The sequence below is a fragment of the Bactrocera latifrons genome, unplaced genomic scaffold (genome assembly GCF_001853355.1).
Source record: "Bactrocera latifrons isolate USDA-ARS-PBARC rearing strain unplaced genomic scaffold, ASM185335v1 scaffold_58, whole genome shotgun sequence".
NCBI classification, from domain to species: domain Eukaryota; kingdom Metazoa; phylum Arthropoda; class Insecta; order Diptera; family Tephritidae; genus Bactrocera; species Bactrocera latifrons.
This window is the reverse complement of record NW_017537245.1, coordinates 842,118-861,622: the sequence shown is the minus strand read 5'-3', so window position 1 is coordinate 861,622 and position 19,505 is coordinate 842,118. Positions and strand designations below refer to the sequence as shown.

The 19,505-nt window shown below is 37.2% G+C and overlaps 1 protein-coding gene across 9 annotated transcripts in view; it reads right to left on the bottom strand.

Annotated features, from left to right (window-relative positions):
* The window catches only part of LOC108974705 (tyrosine-protein kinase Src42A), a 127,819-nt gene that overhangs the window by 39,178 nt on the left and 69,136 nt on the right, over nt 1–19,505 (bottom strand). For 4 of the 9 annotated variants that reach the window (XM_018942705.1, XM_018942708.1, XM_018942707.1 and 1 more), the window contains exon 3: nt 9,592–14,801. The exons of the other annotated variants lie outside the window; for them this stretch is intronic. In XM_018942705.1, coding sequence (XP_018798250.1) covers nt 9,592–14,576 — 4,985 coding nt within the window. In that variant the 5' untranslated portion in view covers nt 14,577–14,801. The remainder of the gene's footprint in view (nt 1–9,591; nt 14,802–19,505) is intronic. 9 annotated transcript variants of the gene reach the window in all.

The following is a 19,505-nucleotide window of genomic DNA, read 5'->3' as shown; positions in this document are numbered from 1 at the left end:
ATTATAATAAATATGAGCAAGAGCTGCAGATTAAAATTGTGGGGGAAAAAATATAAAAATGAATTAAGATTTAAACTCCAAGAAATTTTTTTTTTCTCCTGCAAGGTAAAAAAAAATGCAATAAAACGTGGACATTCCGCTATAATAGCATAATTGCTCCTGGCGCCAAGTAAAAAAAAGAAGTAAATATAATAAATAAATTAAATAGTAAGTACACAAGTGAGCTCTGTGTCATATTTTCTTCAAACGAATCTGTTCATAACAAAAATTATGCAAAAAGTAAAAAATGCGACGCAGTTGCAACCACAGCGAAAACATGCATGTTTTATCAGTTAACAACGAATTTAGAAATTTAATTATACGCACGTAATGTATGTGCGAGCGCGCGCGTCGCTATCAACCGACCGCTTGCCGCCATTGGGGGCGGAACTGAAGCGACGACACGCGCGCGCTAGCGAATAAATATGTATGATTGACAGGGCAAGCGAAAATAAAAATAACACAGTATCAAATTAAAAACAGTAGCAAGTCACATCGGTCACATACATATTTATCCGGTGCAAAGCACAGCGCAGCCGCACACACGCAAGCACAGCAGCATGAAACGCACGAGCGGTGCGCGGAAGCSCGCGATGCACGCAGAGCCGCAGCAACGCGGCCACAACAGTACTACGCGGATATGGCGCTGACACACTGACGATAGACGACGAAGCCGATCCGTTTTCGGCATGTCAAAACAGATGCTTTTCGAGCGGCTGACACGACTGCCGCCATACAACCGCCACTGGTGATAACTCTTACCGCACTCTACTCAACCACTGCTGTTCACTAATTGCATCTGTGTGCATCTATTGTTGTTGTTTTGTGGCAATTTCTGCATTCGCCTGTGCTGCGAAGTGGCTTGTTTACTAGTGGCCAACGGTGGCAGGATATTTGCATTTCATCTGAATTTTGGCGCCATTTAAACGCACTGGGGCGTATGTGTAACACAGTTAACACGACAAAAGTCGCACCGTTATGGCAGCGTTTGTGGTATTTGCTTTGTTTTTAATAATAACATGCCACACTCAACACGCAGGCAATTATTTTAGCTATTTTTAGCGAAATTTAATTTCGATGAAATGTGTGTGTGCCGCGGCAGCTGGAAATGCAAAACAAAATCATAAAATTTAGACTGGGGCAAAGTGTAAATGTTTGCATGAGAAAGCGGTTAATGTGTGGCAAATGCAGTTATTTTATTTACTTGCCCCCAGCTGGTGAATTTAAGCATATTTTTATGGTTTTAAGCTGTGCAAGTAAAAGTTTTTTATTGCAATAGGTTACGGTACCTATAGCGAAAACAATAATAATATATGCAAATGGGTTTGTATATATTTCTGCACACCCAAGAGATTATGCATTATTGTTATATAAACGTATGTGCATATGTGTTTTTGTGGTTTTAGTAACCTAATCAACTAGTAACAGTGCCCCAGAAAAATACGCACAATTGCTTGCCATAATCCTTATGTATGTATGCATATGTAATACATGAGTATGTAAATGTGCTCTCTTATACACATCTAGATGTGTATAAGAGACAGTAGTAACAGTGCCCCAGAAAAATACGCACAATTGCTTGCCATAATCCTTATGTATGTATGCATATGTAATACATGAGTATGTAAATGTGCCCATTTAGAAGTTATTAAAAGCTACATCACAACAGGCATCCAACAAGTGAAGCAGCCTTTTTGCAATAAAAGTAAACATTTTAAAGCAATTTAAAAGCTGATATAAGCATATTATTCAGTAATAATTTTTAATATCCCACCTTTATGTGAAAATACGCACTAAATTTTTTATTTTATTATTAATAGCGAGAAGTGAAGTTCTTAAGCTTGTTCCGGCAGTTTCAAAAATTGGTTAAAACACTTTTAAAGACTGTGACTTCAAGCTTTTCAGTCGATCGAAGATAAGCTAAGGAATTCATTTAAATTTTTAGGTCTACAGAAAATAAAATTCTGACAAAAAATAATGAAAAAAACTCTAGATTATAACTACAAAAAAAATTAAAAAATACATTAATAAAAAATTACCGATGAAAAAATATAAACTTAAAATCAAATAAAATAAAATGTAAAAATGCTTTGAGGGCCGCCCTAATCAGTTTTTGAAAATGTGTTCGACATGTTCCGCATTCGTTACTTACTGATTTTGTTGCTTATATATACATTTATTTACAAAAAGAAAGAAATGTTTATATTYAGTTGAAATTTATGATTCATTCTAATTTTTGTTAATTACGATTTAATACAATCAAGTTCGCTAATAACAATGAACAAAAAAGGCACATGAAATGCAAATATTAAAACACTTAAATTAAATTTAAAAAATAATCAAATATGAATTAAAGGAGGTTTTATATTTTTTGATAATTCGTGTTTAAAAAGCGGAGCATAATTTTAATAGTAAAAAATTGCATTTAAATTTAAATATTTTGCCAAATTGGTTTCATTGAATGCATTTGAGGTTATCAATAGTTCCGATTTAAGGAAAATTCTACACATGTATATAGGTGCAGGGTGTTGGCTAAACTTATTTTTCTTAAGCCTAATCAACGCTTAAGCGTGAAGCACATCAAATAGTCGGGCAATAAAAATTATATGATGCTCTTCAAAGCAAATCAATTTCAATCACTTTCTCAATGTTATACAGTGTTAATTGCAGTATTATTAGTTTAAGCGTGAGTGCATGGTATTTGCACATATGTGTATACATATACATATAAATATGTATAAATGTAGTGTTTGAAATTTTATTTTTGCAATTACGACAAAATTTGTATTTCATTACTTCATTAATGTTTGTTGCTGCTTTTTGTTTGAGCATCGAAAGTTCAAAGTGTCAGTAATATACATACATGTATGTATGTATGTTCAAAAATATATACGTGTATGTATATATAATATTTACTTAATTTTAACTGAATGTACAAAAAACAGGTTGCTTTTGATTTTCATCTTTCTTCAGCTCAGCATTTATTATTTTTCTTTTGACAAGATTTTACTTTTCGCTTATATAAATATAAAGTATATATATGTAATTTGAAAGTACACCGTTGTCAATTGCATAATCAGACAGCTGTGTTTAATTTGCTAATTTTCGTTTATGGTTGATTGGTTAATCAGCAGTTATGGAATCTCTATGTAATGGTAATAACCGTGTAGATCGGATATTCTTAGAACAAGGTATTAACGTCACAGCATTTATAGAAAAAAAGCACGAAATATAAATTTTGGTTTTTAGATTTTTATATCCGATATAAATAAGATATATGTATATTAATGTTTTGCGGGCTTTCGTAGAAACCTTTAATTGAAGACAAGTACACATCTTTTCTAACGAGAAGTTTCAAGCGCTTACCAACTTAATGCTCTAGATTTTTGCATAGATTTCTTAATTAAATTTGAGTCCGCTTATTATTCCACGAAATTTCAATTTCATTTTCAATATAAATTTTCAGACAATTAATAGAACAAATAGTAAAGTTTACAATGGAAGAATAATAAGAAAATATTTAAATCTTATAAAAATTTTGTGGTTTAATTTAGAAAAATAAATTATAATAACTTAACTCTTTGGATGAATTTCCAGTGCGGTATAACCAAACATTGTAGTTAATTATCTTTGATAGCTTAAAAGCTCTGGAACTTTCATATCGCAAAATTCATTTGAACTTTCTTTTGATTTACTTGAGTTAGAAAAAAGTAAACTTTTTAAAACTTAAAGTCTTTGCAAGCGTAAAAGCTCATTCTGCAGGAGCTTTCATATTATAAGTGTCATTTAAGTTTTTACTTTGTGTTTTAGTGAGCTATAAAAAATGGTATTGAGCTGTATATATATGAAAACTTCGTGCTTGTTCTTTAAAAGTTTAAAAGCTGCTTCTAAAAAGCTTTCTAACCATAGAACTTATCTAAACTTCGGCTGGTATTATTTTCGATGATTTAAAAAATTGGTATTCAACTGCCTTTGAAAGTTTAAAGTCTTTGAAAGTGTGAAAACTGCTTCTGACAGAGCTTCCATAACATAAGTTTCATCTAAGCTTTCACTTCCATTTGTGATGAGCTAAAAATAATTGATATTTAAACGCTTAGCCTTTGAAATCTAATCTCTCTAATACCAGTTGATTTATAAAAAAATTTATTATGTTTTACATTTCGCAGCTTGGAGCTACAAGGTTTGAAAATCTAAAAACTCTCTTTAAAATCGCTTTCATATCGTAAGTTTCATCTAAACTTTTTCCAGCAATTTAAGTGTAAAATCATGATATTGAGCTGTATATCAAAGCTAGAAAGCTTTTCATTACATATATAAATAGGGATTAAAAAAAGTAATCTCAATTTCGAAAAACAAAAAAAAAAGTTTAAATATATAATTTTGTAGAAAATTTACAGTAGATGATTAGTGTGATCCTTTATTATAAATGAAAAGAAAAAAAGGTTTCCATAAATCTGTGAATTTGTTTGAAGCTTCGAACTTGCAGAACGCCGAATCGAACGAGCAACTGGGTTAAATCAAATAAGCTGAATAATCCAATAAATATACAAGAGCATGCAACTATACCATTTTTATGAGCTATTCACATTCTATTCTTTATTGAACTCAATTGGATGACTTCACATTCAATTTTATTGACGAGAGAGCAATGGGTTTACCACAGCGAGCAGAGAAGTTACAAAATGGAATACATCCATTATATGAATAACACATGGCTTATATTACGTCAAATGGTCTTTAAATGTCACCAATGTTGACTCTAAAAAATTAAATGCAATTTATGTGCATTTAAACGCCGCCTTTATATGCCCTGTGGAAAATTTGGCCGGCAATTACACCCAGAGCCTTTGCCGTCGCTATCGTTTAAAATCGTTTGTTGGCAAAATGAAAAAACAGTAGCTATGAAAAAGACAATACAGACGCTAATTGTTTGATGTTCCACATGAAGGCACCGCTAGAAAGGAGCAGATAAATGTAATCAACTAGCTTCACAAATAAAGACAGCAATTAAGGTTAGATAATGCAGGGGCGAGTCGCATCACCGAAGCATACGGGATGCAGTATAAATTTGTACAGTTTTCATGTCACATGTAAATAATTTCATGTTAACAATATCGCACATATAATATATATATATATGTATGCACAGGGCATGTATGTGAATTGTAGTTGTAAATAAGCACATTTATTTTCCAGCCCACAATTTATCAGCAATCACTCGTGTTAAGCAAATTTTCACCTGCGTCAAGCTGCAGCCTCACGTGTTGGCTCTTGTGCGATATGTAAAATGTGTGTTTGTAATTTTTTTTTTTTGTTTGAAAATGTATTAAATTTAATTCAGCGATTTTGCATTACCAACTGATTTTGTTGTACAACCTTGATTTATGGGCTGAGCTTGTGCTAACTTTAACATCGCCACAGTAGCCATGTGATGGATGTCAGCAGGAAATGTACTCGCGAATTTATGTAGTTATGCATATATATATATGTATTTAAGTCAGCAGGACGCACACTAAAATGCAATTGCAATAAGTAATCGTATCTTCGTCACGTTGATCGTTGACATTGCAATCGCCAAGGCTTGTTATAAAACCATTTACGTGTAGACCGCAATCACACACAAATACATACGTACACAAATGTTTACTTGGTAATGTTCTTGAAATCGGTAATCAATACGAATGGGAAATAAGTACACTTGCGGGAACGCCGGCGTGCGTTTGAAATTTCGCAAAATTAGCTTACAGTAGACATACATACATATTTTATATACTATTTTAAATGGAACCTAAATTTATTTAGCTATTATTTTCATTACTATTATTTCACTTCAGAAATACATTATTAGATACTGCTTAATTTAGTCAAATTTAGCAATATTTTATGAGAAAAATATATAATTGAGTCACTTTAAGAGACTTTCTGAAATAAAAATAACATTTTATCTAAATAAAACTGGTATAATTTTTTTTTTTTTAATTTAGTCAATTAGCAAATTAACTACATTAGTGCCATATAAAATAATAAAAATTTACTTACTTCAAGAAACTTTTTGGAATCCCAATAACTTGTTAACCAAATAAAACCCGAATAAATTTTATTTTTACTTCAGTGACCTCAATTAACAAACACTTTATTCAATGCAGGCAATTAGTATCTAACCTACTCTGCTACCATAAGAAATAAAATACTAATTGCCTCACTGGAGTAGCTGACACATCTATGCTCTTTGATGACAATAGGTGAAATATAGTACTTGGAATTATTTTCCGCCTAATTGAGTCAATTAAGAACCTAATTGTGTTTAAATTTTGTTAAGCACACTCATATTTGTTGCAAAAATTAACGTTAGATATACAGTTTCATGCGAAAATACAGATTTGAGTCAGCTAATGAGTTTTTATTGTCACAATATTTATACAAAGTTGTAAATAGTGATATTTGTTAAATTATTTCAAAGTTTGAAAATAAGCTCATTAAGTGCGAGTAGTAAACTTTTGCAGGAATTGACATTTATCAAATCACAATTTAATTGGCTAATTTGAATTTTCTGATAATTTATTTTTTTATTTATTTGAAAAAAAAAATATATCAATATTAGTTCGTGTTTTTTGCAAACGTGTGTTATACATAGATTGAGCATAGCAATTTCCTATACGCTGAACAGGGTTTAATAGGTTTTCCATGAAGTTTGTAACGCCTGTCTGCCTGTATATATGCTAGCACCTCAGTTTATGAGATATAGATTCAAATTCTCGAACACCCTTTCTCAATAACAAGCTGCTCATTTGTCGAAACCGACATTATCAGACCACCATTGCATACAGCTGTCATAAAAACTAAGCGTTTAAAATCAGGTAAGTAAAGGCAATTCATTTTAGATTTTATCCGCTTCCAGAATAAACATGAAAACAATATTACAAATATACACAAATAATTAGTAGAGAATTTGCTTACTTGAAAATCATGAATGAATGATGCAGCTATGAGTGATTTGGCAAAAAAGGTGGAAAATAAATAGCTTCCCATTGACCACAAACAATTCGCGATAATTGGAAAAAAATACACATGCTAATGTCTTCAGGAGAATTGAAGTAAAGAATAGCACAATTCGCTGGCAACGCGCGTCATTTCATCTATGAACATTGTGTTAAAATTAGCGCAGGGTTATTAAATAAAATTTACATAATATAATATTAATATATACATATATATTCATGAGCGCACAAATCATTGCGAAATATCCCAGAGGCTAGTCAGTCAAAACTATGAATGGAATGCCTAGCGAAATACGCGTACTTTGCATACGATTTCCAATAACTACCTATAAATATACATATGTACATACATATGTATAGATATTTATATATAATATGAACATTTATTGGTGTATACATCTTCATTCATATGAAAATCGCACAGACCGACGAATGACAATCAATTCGCAATGTTACAAGCATTGACATGGTAATAATGCGGCTTGAACGGTGACTGGCGGCGAAAACCCCTTAATTATGAATTAAAAAGTATATATATACATACGTATGTGTACATATGTATGTATGTATATATGCGTATATGCAAAATGATTACTATTCAAGCAATGTAAAACAAATCTACGTAACTTCATTCTGTTCGATTGCTGCAAAAAAACATGAAATCACAATACAACAACAATACGCAATCTAACAAACCTACATACAAGCATGTAGTGCATGTTGTTGTAGGCGTTTAATGGCTCATCAAAAACAGGTCAGGTTTATTAGTTTGTACTTACGAGCGTGCAGCATAAATTTTAGCCTATTAGCGTGCGAGCATTTAACAAAAAATGCTATAAAAACGAGGGCATATTAAATGTTTGTAGTATGTACACAGAAATATTTTTATGATATTGGTTATTTTGAAAACAATATCAAAATATGTGGAAGGTTGCCGTTAATACGGGGAAATAACGCCACACTTAGTTGAGGGTTGGATTATAAATGTCCAAAATAAAGCTGGTTTTTTATTTGCATTTAAATGCTATTTTATGCATGCATACCGATAACGCGGAATATTGGTGAAACATTTTTAGAATTTTACCCAGACGAAGCAGTTCTTAAAGTTTTATTTACTGCTAGAATTTTCTTCTTTTTTTTTTAATAAAAAAAAAATGTGTATGATATTCTCGATAAAATAATTTAGAGCACAACGGCTGACCAAGCTTTTCAAGCACTATGTTATTTAGCGCTTATTCAGCTATTATTTTTTTTTTCATTCAGCTGGGAATTACTAATATTTAGATTTAGTTTACTTTATCATCTAAAGATTAAGCATATTCAGCTATCAATTTCTTTATTCAGCTAAAGGTTAATCATATTCAGCTATTATTTTCTTTATTCAGCTAAAGATTAATCATATTCAGCTTTAGTTTCCCTTATTCAACTAAAAATTAAGCATATTCAGCTATCATTTCCTTTATTCAGCTAAAGGTTAAGCATATTCACCTATCAATTTCTTTGTTTAGCTAAAAATTAATCATATACAGTTATTATTTTCTTTATTCAACTAAATACTATACTAAATATTCTTTACTCTGCTATGGATTAAGAATATTAAGCTATTATTTTCATTATTCAGCCAAAGATTAAGCATATTCAGCTATCATTTCTTTTATTCAGTTAATGGTTAATCATATTCAGCTACTATTTGCTTTAGCTGAATAAAGGGTTGAATAGGAAAGTTCTAAATATGTCCTCCTAATTTCTAAGTTAAAATAAAAACTTCTTAACTGGGATTTTTTATTAACTGTAATTTAATGTACATAGTTCAAAAATTGAAAATAATTACTTTCAAGAAAAAAAACCTAAATAATAAATCTAAATACCTTGAAAGAAGTATATTATAAAAAAAGGATAAAGGATCAAAACAACTGTGTTGAAACTTTTGACATTCAGCGCTTATTCAGCACAAGTCAATGACAGCTGAATTAAACACTGAGCGTCTACCAAAACTGATCGGGAGCACATTAAGTGAAATGATGGCTATTTATACCGTATTGATATGATATTAATGCTTGCTGAACAAAGCGGTGGATACGCAAAACTACATAAACTTGGTATATTCGTGAAAATTTTAACTTGACGAAATATATTCAATTAGTTTTACAAAAGTGTCATACAAAGTTTCAAGCTTTTAAATAGCGATTCGTATGACAAAATGAAGAAAAGCTTAAGGCGACATTAGCAAAGACTGATATTAGGATTTTTAGCATAATTTAGTATTTCAGCATTCGCATTCGATTAAAAAAAATTTGACTTAAATTTAAAAGCGAAGTTGAGTTCAAAAAATATGGACCGCTGAACTCAAAGCGTCAAAAATAACTCAATTTGCATGAATCTGTTAGCATAGAAACAGAAAGTCAAAATCAATTTTTTCAGTATCAAGTTTTAAATCCATGAATGGCACCCATTTAAGGTAGATATGAACAAGTTTTTTCAAATATATTGTATAATAAAACCAAATATAATATATAGTATATAAATTAAATGAAACTATGCACACAAGACTTACGGTTTTTCGTTTAAGAATTCGCCACGCGTAAACTCCGACAAGCGACGAGACTTGGCTTTCTTGGTGAGCGCAAGCGCGGAGTTACTGCCCTTCGCTGTCGACGCAGCAACCAAGTAACCACTGTTGGCGGCATTTGTTGTTGCGCTTGCTGACGCATTCAGACGGAAATTTTTGAAATCCTCCAGCGAGGCGCACGCACAGTCGGCATTGCCGACACACAATGAAGACGGCGACCATGGCAAGAGAGCACCGTTTTCTTTATCTGTTGTCGTTGTTGCGTTTGTGTTCAGTGTGAATGTCAAAAAATTCGGACACGTATGTGTATGCTGTTGCGTTTGGTGCTTGTGGTGTTCACGACTGAAGTTATGACGTTGCCAATGCGTTGTCGTTTCATTGACCGCGGCTGTGGCGCAAGCGCACAAATCTTCATTGCTGCTCGCCAAAGAAATGTTCGAACCCTCGCGCGAATCGCCGTTCAGCATGCAATTGCATTTAATGGGCATTTGATTGGACCAACGACGCAGCGGTGAGCGTTCTTGACGCACCCGACTCGGTTCAAAACTTTCCAACGACAGTTTTTTGACCAGTAATCTTTGGGCCGTTTGCGCGCCGGCACGCTGCAGGCAATTATGTTGTTTCAGATTGCGACGCGGTGACGGTGGCGAAGGTGTGGCGGGTGGAGAAATCAGTGCAGCCGCAGCTGTGGTGGAGATGGCATCCAGCGAGCTTGATTTCATAATAGGACCACTCGAATTTTTCTGCTTGCCATCCGTTGAGTTGGCGCGGTTTTGTGCCACAATACGCGCATATAATTCCTCGCTATCCAACGGCAATAGTTGCGGCATGCCAAGACGTCGCTTGTGCTGCGCTTGGTGCTTCGATTTGGACGCATCTTCGGCGGTACAGTCCGCAGGTTCGGGCTGCTCATCGCTACGTTCGCTGCTCGACGACTTCTCCGGCTTGGCATGTTGCTTACTATAGGACAATATATTAGACAGTCTTCTCATTTTGTTTGGCTTCGTTGTTTTGACAGACTTCTGTGCATCACAATGGGCGGCATCGTCTCCCTGTTTTAGCTTATCGCCAGCTGTACCTGCCGTGTCCACTTTGGGTGTGTGTACTTGCAAGCCCTGCTGTGCAGTTGTCGGTATGACAGCGGTTTCATCGATTTTGCTGACGATAAAACGATTCTTCGATTCTGGGTGCGTCGCGCCTGAGGTTACGGTCGTCGGCGAACTGCTTGCATCCGATTTCTCCATTTGCAAGATGTCGTAAATCGTACCATATTTGCGATTGTTGCCCAAACGCGCCGACGAGGAAGTGGAATTTGTGGCCGCGGTGACCGAATTTGATGCGCTAACGCTACGGTCATCCGTGCATGTTGCCTGCAACGCGCAGCTCTGCGCCTGTTGCTGCTGTTGTTGCTTTTGTATAATATCGTAAATCATTGTTGGCTTTAATGGCTTGTGTTTCTCCTTTACCTCTCCATCTTTCGTAGCGCTAACGTGGCACTCATGACGTGCGACAATATCCTTTTCCAAAATAGCCGAAAGACTTTTGCGTTGAAAGAAATCGCCCGCACTGGTGACGGACGAGGCGGTTGAGGAGGCTTGCGATGTTTTGCGGTGTAGAATCTCATAAATGGTGCCATATGTCATATATTTGTCATACTTATGGTATGTTAGATTGTAAATGTCATTCTTACGTTGTATGATGTCATAAATGGTGCCATAAACAAGCTTATCGTAGATTTTGAAGTTGCGCTTATAATTATTATCACCGCAGACACCTTTGCTAATGGACGTAACCGCCGAGGGTACAATGGCACCGACGCTGCTTGGCGGTTGCGCCTCACTTGCAGTTGCAGTGGCAGCATAGCCGAACTCCGCGCGCGTGGTCGCGTTGGAGCCTGCCATAGCTGCCGCCTTTTGCTGCTCTTTCAGCGAGTTGCGGCGCATCAGCAAAAACGATGCGTAACTTTTACGATGCCTCGAATTTTGGCGTTTAAACGGTGTTGCCGTTAAGACTGTCGGCGCGGCGCCTTCGGCCGCTTCACCACCGCTTTCCAAAGCGTCCATGGTTTCGCATTCGCGCACCAAACGTTTGAACTCCTCGTACGATTTGCGGCGTATGTGCGCTTTTTCCTTCTCTTTGGCCGCCAGCACCTTTTGATCGAGTATTTGCGATAGAAAATCCGAGTTCTTACGCAAAATTTCTGTGGTTAACCGTTGCGGTATTGGCGTTGCCGCCAGCGTAGTAGTCGTCGTCATCGTCGTCGTCGCCGCCGTCGTGGTTGGTGGTGTTTTCAGTGAGGCGGACACGTCAGCAGTATCCATTTCAGCGGTGCGCACCGCAAACTTGTTTATACAATCCGGTTTCGTGTCGTTGTTCACTGAAAATGTGTCTAAGTGGTCGGACGCAGCACCGATTTCATGATTCGCAAGTGTAGACGCGGTGTTTGGCAGGGCATTAACAGCCGCGCCACCGTGACTCTCTTCGCCTGTGGTCGCGGATTGTTCTGATATAGATTCTAATGCATTCGACATTGTCGTCCCATTCGACGTCGTCTGCGAAACCGCGGACATTGGTATTGTTGTTGCTACATGCGCTAATGCTGTTTGCATTGTCATTGACGCAGCGTATTGAGTTTCCTTTTCCAAGCAATTGCCAGTACGTGACAGTAGCGTCTTACGACGCGCACTTGCTTCCGCTACCGCACCATGCGCGCCGTCCAAATGCGCCGCTGCAGCGAACATTGCTTTGAATTCTTCGTAGGATTTGCGTCGATTGCGCGACTGCGTCAAACATTCCTTGTAGTTGAGGCGCGCTATCTTCTCGGGTGCATCGCACGGTTCCGCCGTATTGTAGCCGACACGCACAGCATTGCCATTAGTTGGCGTTGTGGAATTTTCCATACCCGTCGCGCTGCAAACTCCGTCGAATATTTGCGCCAGCGTAGGTCGGGTATTTGTCGCGTTTGCGGCATAGAGTATCGCACCAGCGGCGCTCTGCAACGAGCTCTCCAACTTATTCTGCATTTCAATAAAGCCAGAATCCATCGAACTAATAGTGCAGGTTGAATCGAAACTTGTTTTGCGACTGGAATTATTGCTCGACGGTTGCGCGCCCACTGCAACAGCGCTCACAGCGACTACGCTATCGTCGCCGACATTTTCTATCGCTGGCGCGGCCCCGAATTCGACTGATTCGCTAATTTGCATGCGAAGCGCATCTGCTGGCAATGGAAGGTTGCAATTGTTTTTGCCGGCGCTGACGTTAGTGTCAGCGTATTCGTGTCCGTTCGCTGTGACGGCCAACGGTTGATTGAGAGCGCATAACAAATCGAAGGTTTTCGTATCACAAGCGAATTTTGGCGGTATATCGCCAGCCTTGCAGCGAGCCGACAATTTATCGCTACCATTATTGCCATCATCGTCATCATCGAAACTAATTAGATCCTTAACTACTTCGGAAGCGGCTACTGTCGCGTCCATAGGTGTATCACAGTTGTTTGACTCGGCGCAGTTCATGCGCTCTGTTGTTGGCAAAAGCGGCGCACCGCGTTTTTCAGCGTCCACGTCATTCCGCAGTGCTTTCTCACCACCGCTATTACTCTCCATCGAGACTGGCATTTCTCCAAAGCGCTTAGCCGCTCGCAATGCACGACTACTTGACGACTGCGTCGTCGCGTCGTTTACATTTTGCTTTTTATTCACCGACGCGTACGCGGGCAGTAATGATAATGTCGGCACTGGAATGCAGCCGATTTTATTGCTACGACTATTGCTTACAATACTGCTGCGCTCACTTCCAGCACAGCTACCGCCACCGCCATTTGCGATTGCAATGTTACGATTATGAAAGATTTTAACGCTTTGCATTGGTAATTTGTGACGATTTTGCCGATTACGTGCCGCTAATGCAGAAGCAAAGTTGAGGCAATGTTTGCGATGATAGCGGCGCGTGTACTTATTGGCAATACTGTAGACAGGATCGTCTAGCGGTGTTAGCGCTTCATTGGCTCGTGCCGCTGTTGCTGTGCAGCTCCAATCGACAAAGGCGCTGCCGCGACCGGAAGTCCTGAGTAAGCGCTGTAAACGTTCTGCGGCTAAAGCACGTCTGCTTTGATTGCTTTTGGGCGGGTAGATGGCTGTGGCATACTGGCAATTGCTATTGCGCATGCGCGCCGCTGCATTTGCCTGACAACGGAAAGCGTATACATCATTCATGCATTTCGCGCAGCAGAGAAATTCGTAGAGAATTTCATCGTCAGCATTAGAGTTGGGTGGCGTGAATGCGGAGTATTTCGGTTCGTACTCCTCCTCATCGTACCGAAACTGCTGCGGCGATACTTCGCGCACGGCTTCCTCAAATTCGCGTTCTCGCTCCTCGTCCTCCTCCTCCTCMTCATCAATCACATCACGCTGTTCTGCATTGGCTGGCAAGTCTTTGTTTGCGCGTGGCTTATTTGTTGTCACAGGCATTAGTATATATGTGTTTTTAACTTGTTTTTCCTCGGCGCCACCGCCATGCGTCACATTTGGTGCGATATTCTGGGCTGTGTTCTCTTTATTGCCATCCGCATCGACAGCAGCGCCTTCACCAATACTACCACCACTGCTATTTACAATTGAACTTTCGATGCTAATGCCACTATCGAGCAGCACAAATGAGCCGTCTGCGGGCAATATGAGTCTACCCTCGGCGGCGGCATTCACCAGTTCGCGCAGCGCCAGCACCTGTTTCTCGGTCACGTTTCCCTGCAATTGTATGCCGTGGAGCGCGAAAGCTGTGGGTTGTTTGTTCACTGAATTTGGATCGGTGCACCACACGACCGGCATGCTTGCCATTTTGGTTTCGCTCGCTGCGGCCGCCACAACGGATGCTGTTGCCGTGGCTGTGGCTGCAGCTGCGGCTGTGGCAGTTGCACTGGCGTACGCGGATGCGCAACTGTGTCGCCGGCTCGTAAGACTTTCGGTGCGCATGTGTGTTTATGATATCGCTAATTGCGCTTAATTTAACTAAAAACACGTATTGTCATTGGCAAGTTTTGGAATCGCAGCAGTCTATATTGCTTTTGTTTTACCGCTAACTACTATTAGTATTTCAACGTAGTGTTAGTTGTTTGTTAGTATGCGTCTGGAGAAGCAGTTGTCCTCGTTTTGTCTTTATTTATCTTCTTTGTTCAGCATTATAAATAACGCGTGTTGCTATAATTCGTTGAGTTGGGGAAAGAGTATGAGAGTTTAATTAATGGAAAAGTAACTTAAAGGAAAAGCGCACATTCGTGCTTTTCTCTTGGCTGTGTCGTGACACTCTTCGCGTTGTTTGTTGTTTGCAGTTCACTTTCTAGAACCAAAGTGTTACTAAATGGAACTCAAAATGTGTGAAAGGTATTGAGTAAAATCAATTAATTGAAGCCGCTGTTAACACGAAATTATATTATTCCTACAAATTTTCCATGCGACATAGAATTTTAATGATCCCTCGTAATATTAAAAAAAGATTCTTTTGGTTGCAGATATGAACAAATAAATAATGAAGTTTAAACCAAACTTACTATAAGAAATAAAAGTGAAGCAAATTTTTCAGTAAATCAGCAGACGACGATTTCAAACCGAAAATTTGCCCCTCGAAATTACAGAGCTTTTCAGAGATAAGATTAAGAAATTTTATCATTTTCTTTTTTTTATATCTTCATAAGTTTTATAAGAACAGAACTAATGTTAAACTCAGACTGCTCTACTCTCAACTAAACTCTCTTGATAACACGATTAATTGCCAGCAGGTCATTGCACCGTTAACAGCTTACTAACATGAAACTACACCCAAAACCTGACTGAAAATTACTAATCTATCCGTTTTGTTTGCTAATTCGATACTATATTTGTAATATGATATCCGTGCAGTAGCTGGCTTAAGGCAAAACATATCGGAAAGTGGCGAATCGAATAGACTGTTATAAATCACATCGTTAGTACAATGAAAGCTTAAGCTAGAATACCCTACATAAATAAAGTTATTTCCATCCAAGAACTTGATTTTGAGCATTCAGTTTGTATGGCAGCTATAAGCTATAGTGGCCCGATCTAAACCATTTCTTTGGAGATTGAATTATTGCATTGGTTAATAATCCTTGTCAAATTACGTGAAGATTTTTCCTCAAATAAAAAAGTTTTCCAAGAACTTGATTTTGATCGGTCACTTTGTATGGCAGCTATATGCTATAGTAATACGATATCGACGGTTCCGACCAATGAGCAGCTTCTTGAGGAGAAAGCGATCTATGCAGAATTTTAGATCAGTATCTCATTGAGCGACTAGGAAGGCGGGCATAGCTAAACCGACTCAGAATGGTGTATGAAAGTAGTCAATATCAGTTGTATAAATCGAAAAGGAATATTAACCATTTTATAGAAACTTTTTAAAATCGATTTTTGATTTCAATCGATGGACGTTGAGTTCAAATTCCACTTGAAGTCAGGTGTAAAATCATTTTTTGAAGTCATCGCCTCAATACATCACTACAAAAATTATATATAAATCGGCACAGAAATCACAAATTTAGCGTCAATAAAAATCATTGTCATTTACAAAGTTCAAAAAGTGCTCCAGTAAGGCTAAGCAAGCGACAATGACAAGCCATTGTTCACACCCACTAACTAAAGCAATTTAACACATTTGTAGCGTCACCTCAATTAATGCATGTAAAATGAAATAGCGAATATAAAATATATACAAAAAAAAACATTTGGTATTTATTTAACACACTATTTTCTTGCGAAAATGGCAAAATGGCAAATACCGGCTGAGCTGGGGTAAATGACTGATTTCAATGTGAGAGAGCGGCCAAAGCGCTGACAGATTGTAGTCATTATTTTCGGCAAACTGTCCCGTATTTACATGTACACATACGGTGTGGGTGTGTGTGTATAGTGGATGGCTGCTCGGGAGCATGGATTGCGCAGTATTGGCTGCGTCGCGCACGCGCGGCTCTTTTTACCGCCATTCGGTAATAATATAGGCCCGTCGTTAGGGATATCAGCGCTAACAGACACACACACGCATGTACTATATATGGACATATGCATAGTTGCTCAGAAACACATGTCTACGTTTCAGCGAGCACTTTCATTCATTTATTCGTTGCGCATGCGTGGCGTTCAATATACAGCGTTGTATGTATGTACTCGTGCAGGTAACGGCTGGCGTGGTCAATGGGGCGTTCATTCGCTTCAGAAATCGATTTTGTTTTTTAGTTTACATAATTTTTTTTTTTTTTTTTTGTCTAGTAATCCCCTTACAGTCAATGGCGAATAATACAAACCACTCGCTTAACAGCTCGCCGATCAATGAACAGCAATGTAGCGCAATATTTATGTATGTACATCTGTTTTATCTTTAACTTTTTTATTTATTCTCTTTTTGTGCGACTTCATTTGTTTAGAGCGCCATATAAGCTCTGTTTTACGAGCGCTGTCCACGTTTAGCACATTGTAGTTTTAAGAACAATTTATTTTCGTTCTTACGCAATTGGCGGAAGACTCATCAATCATCGTGCTGGCGACAACCTCAGCCAATACCTAGAAGCAATGCCAAAGCTACGGTTTTTATGAGCTTTAATGGCTGTTATGAAAGCAGCCAACGTGGTGTGTGGGCGACCCGTGTTCTAATGCCATGAAGCGACAGTGAATAAAGATATGAGTTCAGTTGCAGACAGTTAGATAAGGGAGCATTATATCTAATTGGAAACATTAAAATCGAACATATGAATATGTGGAAAAGATAGTAAGTCAAAATATGTAAACATTCGACGGACTTTATATAATATAAACTCCTACAAAATAGATTTGCTATTTCATACTTAAAATTATTGTGGAAGAAACTTTAAAAACAAAGACTCTAGAGGATGTTCTTCTTGTCCAAACTGCCGGTTCCGCGACAGGTAGCCTGAAGCTCTATATCACCTGGTCATTGACAGCATAACAGTCTGTGGACGCAGGATAAAGGTCATAGGATCCATGTTTCTAAATAGGGATCACTAGCACTTAGCAGTATATTGGAATTTATGAATATGCTGGGGCTAGATGGGCGTTGTGACTTAGGAGAGGGCACAACCAATCTTTGGTCGCGGTGCAATTCTCATAGATTTATCTTATCTTATCTTAACATATGTTCTTTCACATATATACATTTTTTTTATTGAAATGTCTAATTGAGGTTAAATCTTCGAGTTGATCGGAGTAATAGTTTCGGAGGTATAGCTTTGAGAACTTGTGTGCTCGAGACTAGCCAGGCTAAGTTGGTCGTCTTTAAACGAGTTTTTCTCGAAACTGTGTGTTTGAAGTCGGTGGGCAAAGTTTTTGGAGAACCCCTCAACCGATCTTCATGAAATTTTTACGCAGGCTTTCTTAAAGCCTTGGACGAAGGCGCTTTTTCCGATTACAACTATCTTGAAAAAAAGTCGCAAAATTTTCTTGTTTTTGTAAAGATGTCTGCCAAAAATCCATGTTTCTGTTTTTTCCTCTAGGAAATCGATATTAAATCTTAATCCAGATAATCTTGAGTTTGTATTCAAACATTAGACAAAAACAAAAATAAGAGTCAAAAATTTACTGATCGATTGACGGCTTTACTTTGAATTGAATGAAAATATGAAAATCTAAACTAGTGGCACAGTAAATGTCTATAGCAGATTCCATTTCACGAAGTTCTGTAACACTCAGCTTGGTACTTGTATAATGAGAAAACAAAAATATAAATCGTAATTGCAAAACTAGAAAGACACAGGATTTCACTAGAAACTTGCAAACGACAGCTATCAAACAGTCGTATTTACCAACACTGAACACAAAAGGAGATTAAGTGGCGACATCCTTTCGTAAACGCCATAAACGTATTTGCGTCCAAAACAGAATTACCGAGTATTTGCATAAAAATATACCTTTGAGTACACAAACAACAAGTAAACAAAAGCAACATTGCTTACAAAATCATGTCGCCTGCATCGATCAATGATCAGTGTCAATAATGCAGAAAGGTTACAACAAACAAAAAGAAAACTGCTGGCCACTTGGTTGCTTGAACAACGCACTGTGTTTGAAGGGTTAGCTGATTAGTTGATCAGTGGCCGACTAACGAGTGGACTTTGTTTGCCAACGAATTGTTGACTTTGGGTTTCACTTTTGATGTTTTTCAAAATGAAAGAAAAATATTTCGCTTTTTTCGAGAATTGTTTATTTTTCAGTTTCAAAAGGTGTAACAACTTTTTAGCGGGCAAAATGTTGCAATAATAAAAAGCCAGCAACTTTATGCAACAAATGCGCGCCATGCACACACACACATACACATACAAAACAAAGACTATGTAAACAATAAACTAGTGAAACACAGCGTAAAACATAAAAGCTAAACAAACAAAACATAGTTGCAGCAAAAAGTACAAAGTTGACAGAGTTTCCATTTATATACAAATGCAAAAAGTGCCATTCGCGCAAATGTCAATGTCAACACATAAATATTTTGCATGCTAAAAATATATAATACATAAATTCATTCGAAAAAAATGAAAAACAATAAAATTATATTTTCTTCTTTTTGCTCGACTATCATATTATGTCAATACATAAGCGAAACATTGCCCATTGCAGAAGGCACTTTGGCCATTGAGCCAAGTGGTGCATTGAAAAGCCTTATAATGTGTAGTTTTTTAACTGTAACTTTTTTACAAATTAATACAGACGGACATATGTATATGTATATCTTGAAAAGTATTAGTATAAAACGTTGCTAAAAGTCAAGAAAATGCATATATCGTAATTATAAATATTAGGAACTGAAACTGTGAGGGCAAAACAAAAATTTAAATGCAAAAACAAAAAATATGAACGTAAAAATAATTAAATAAAATATTA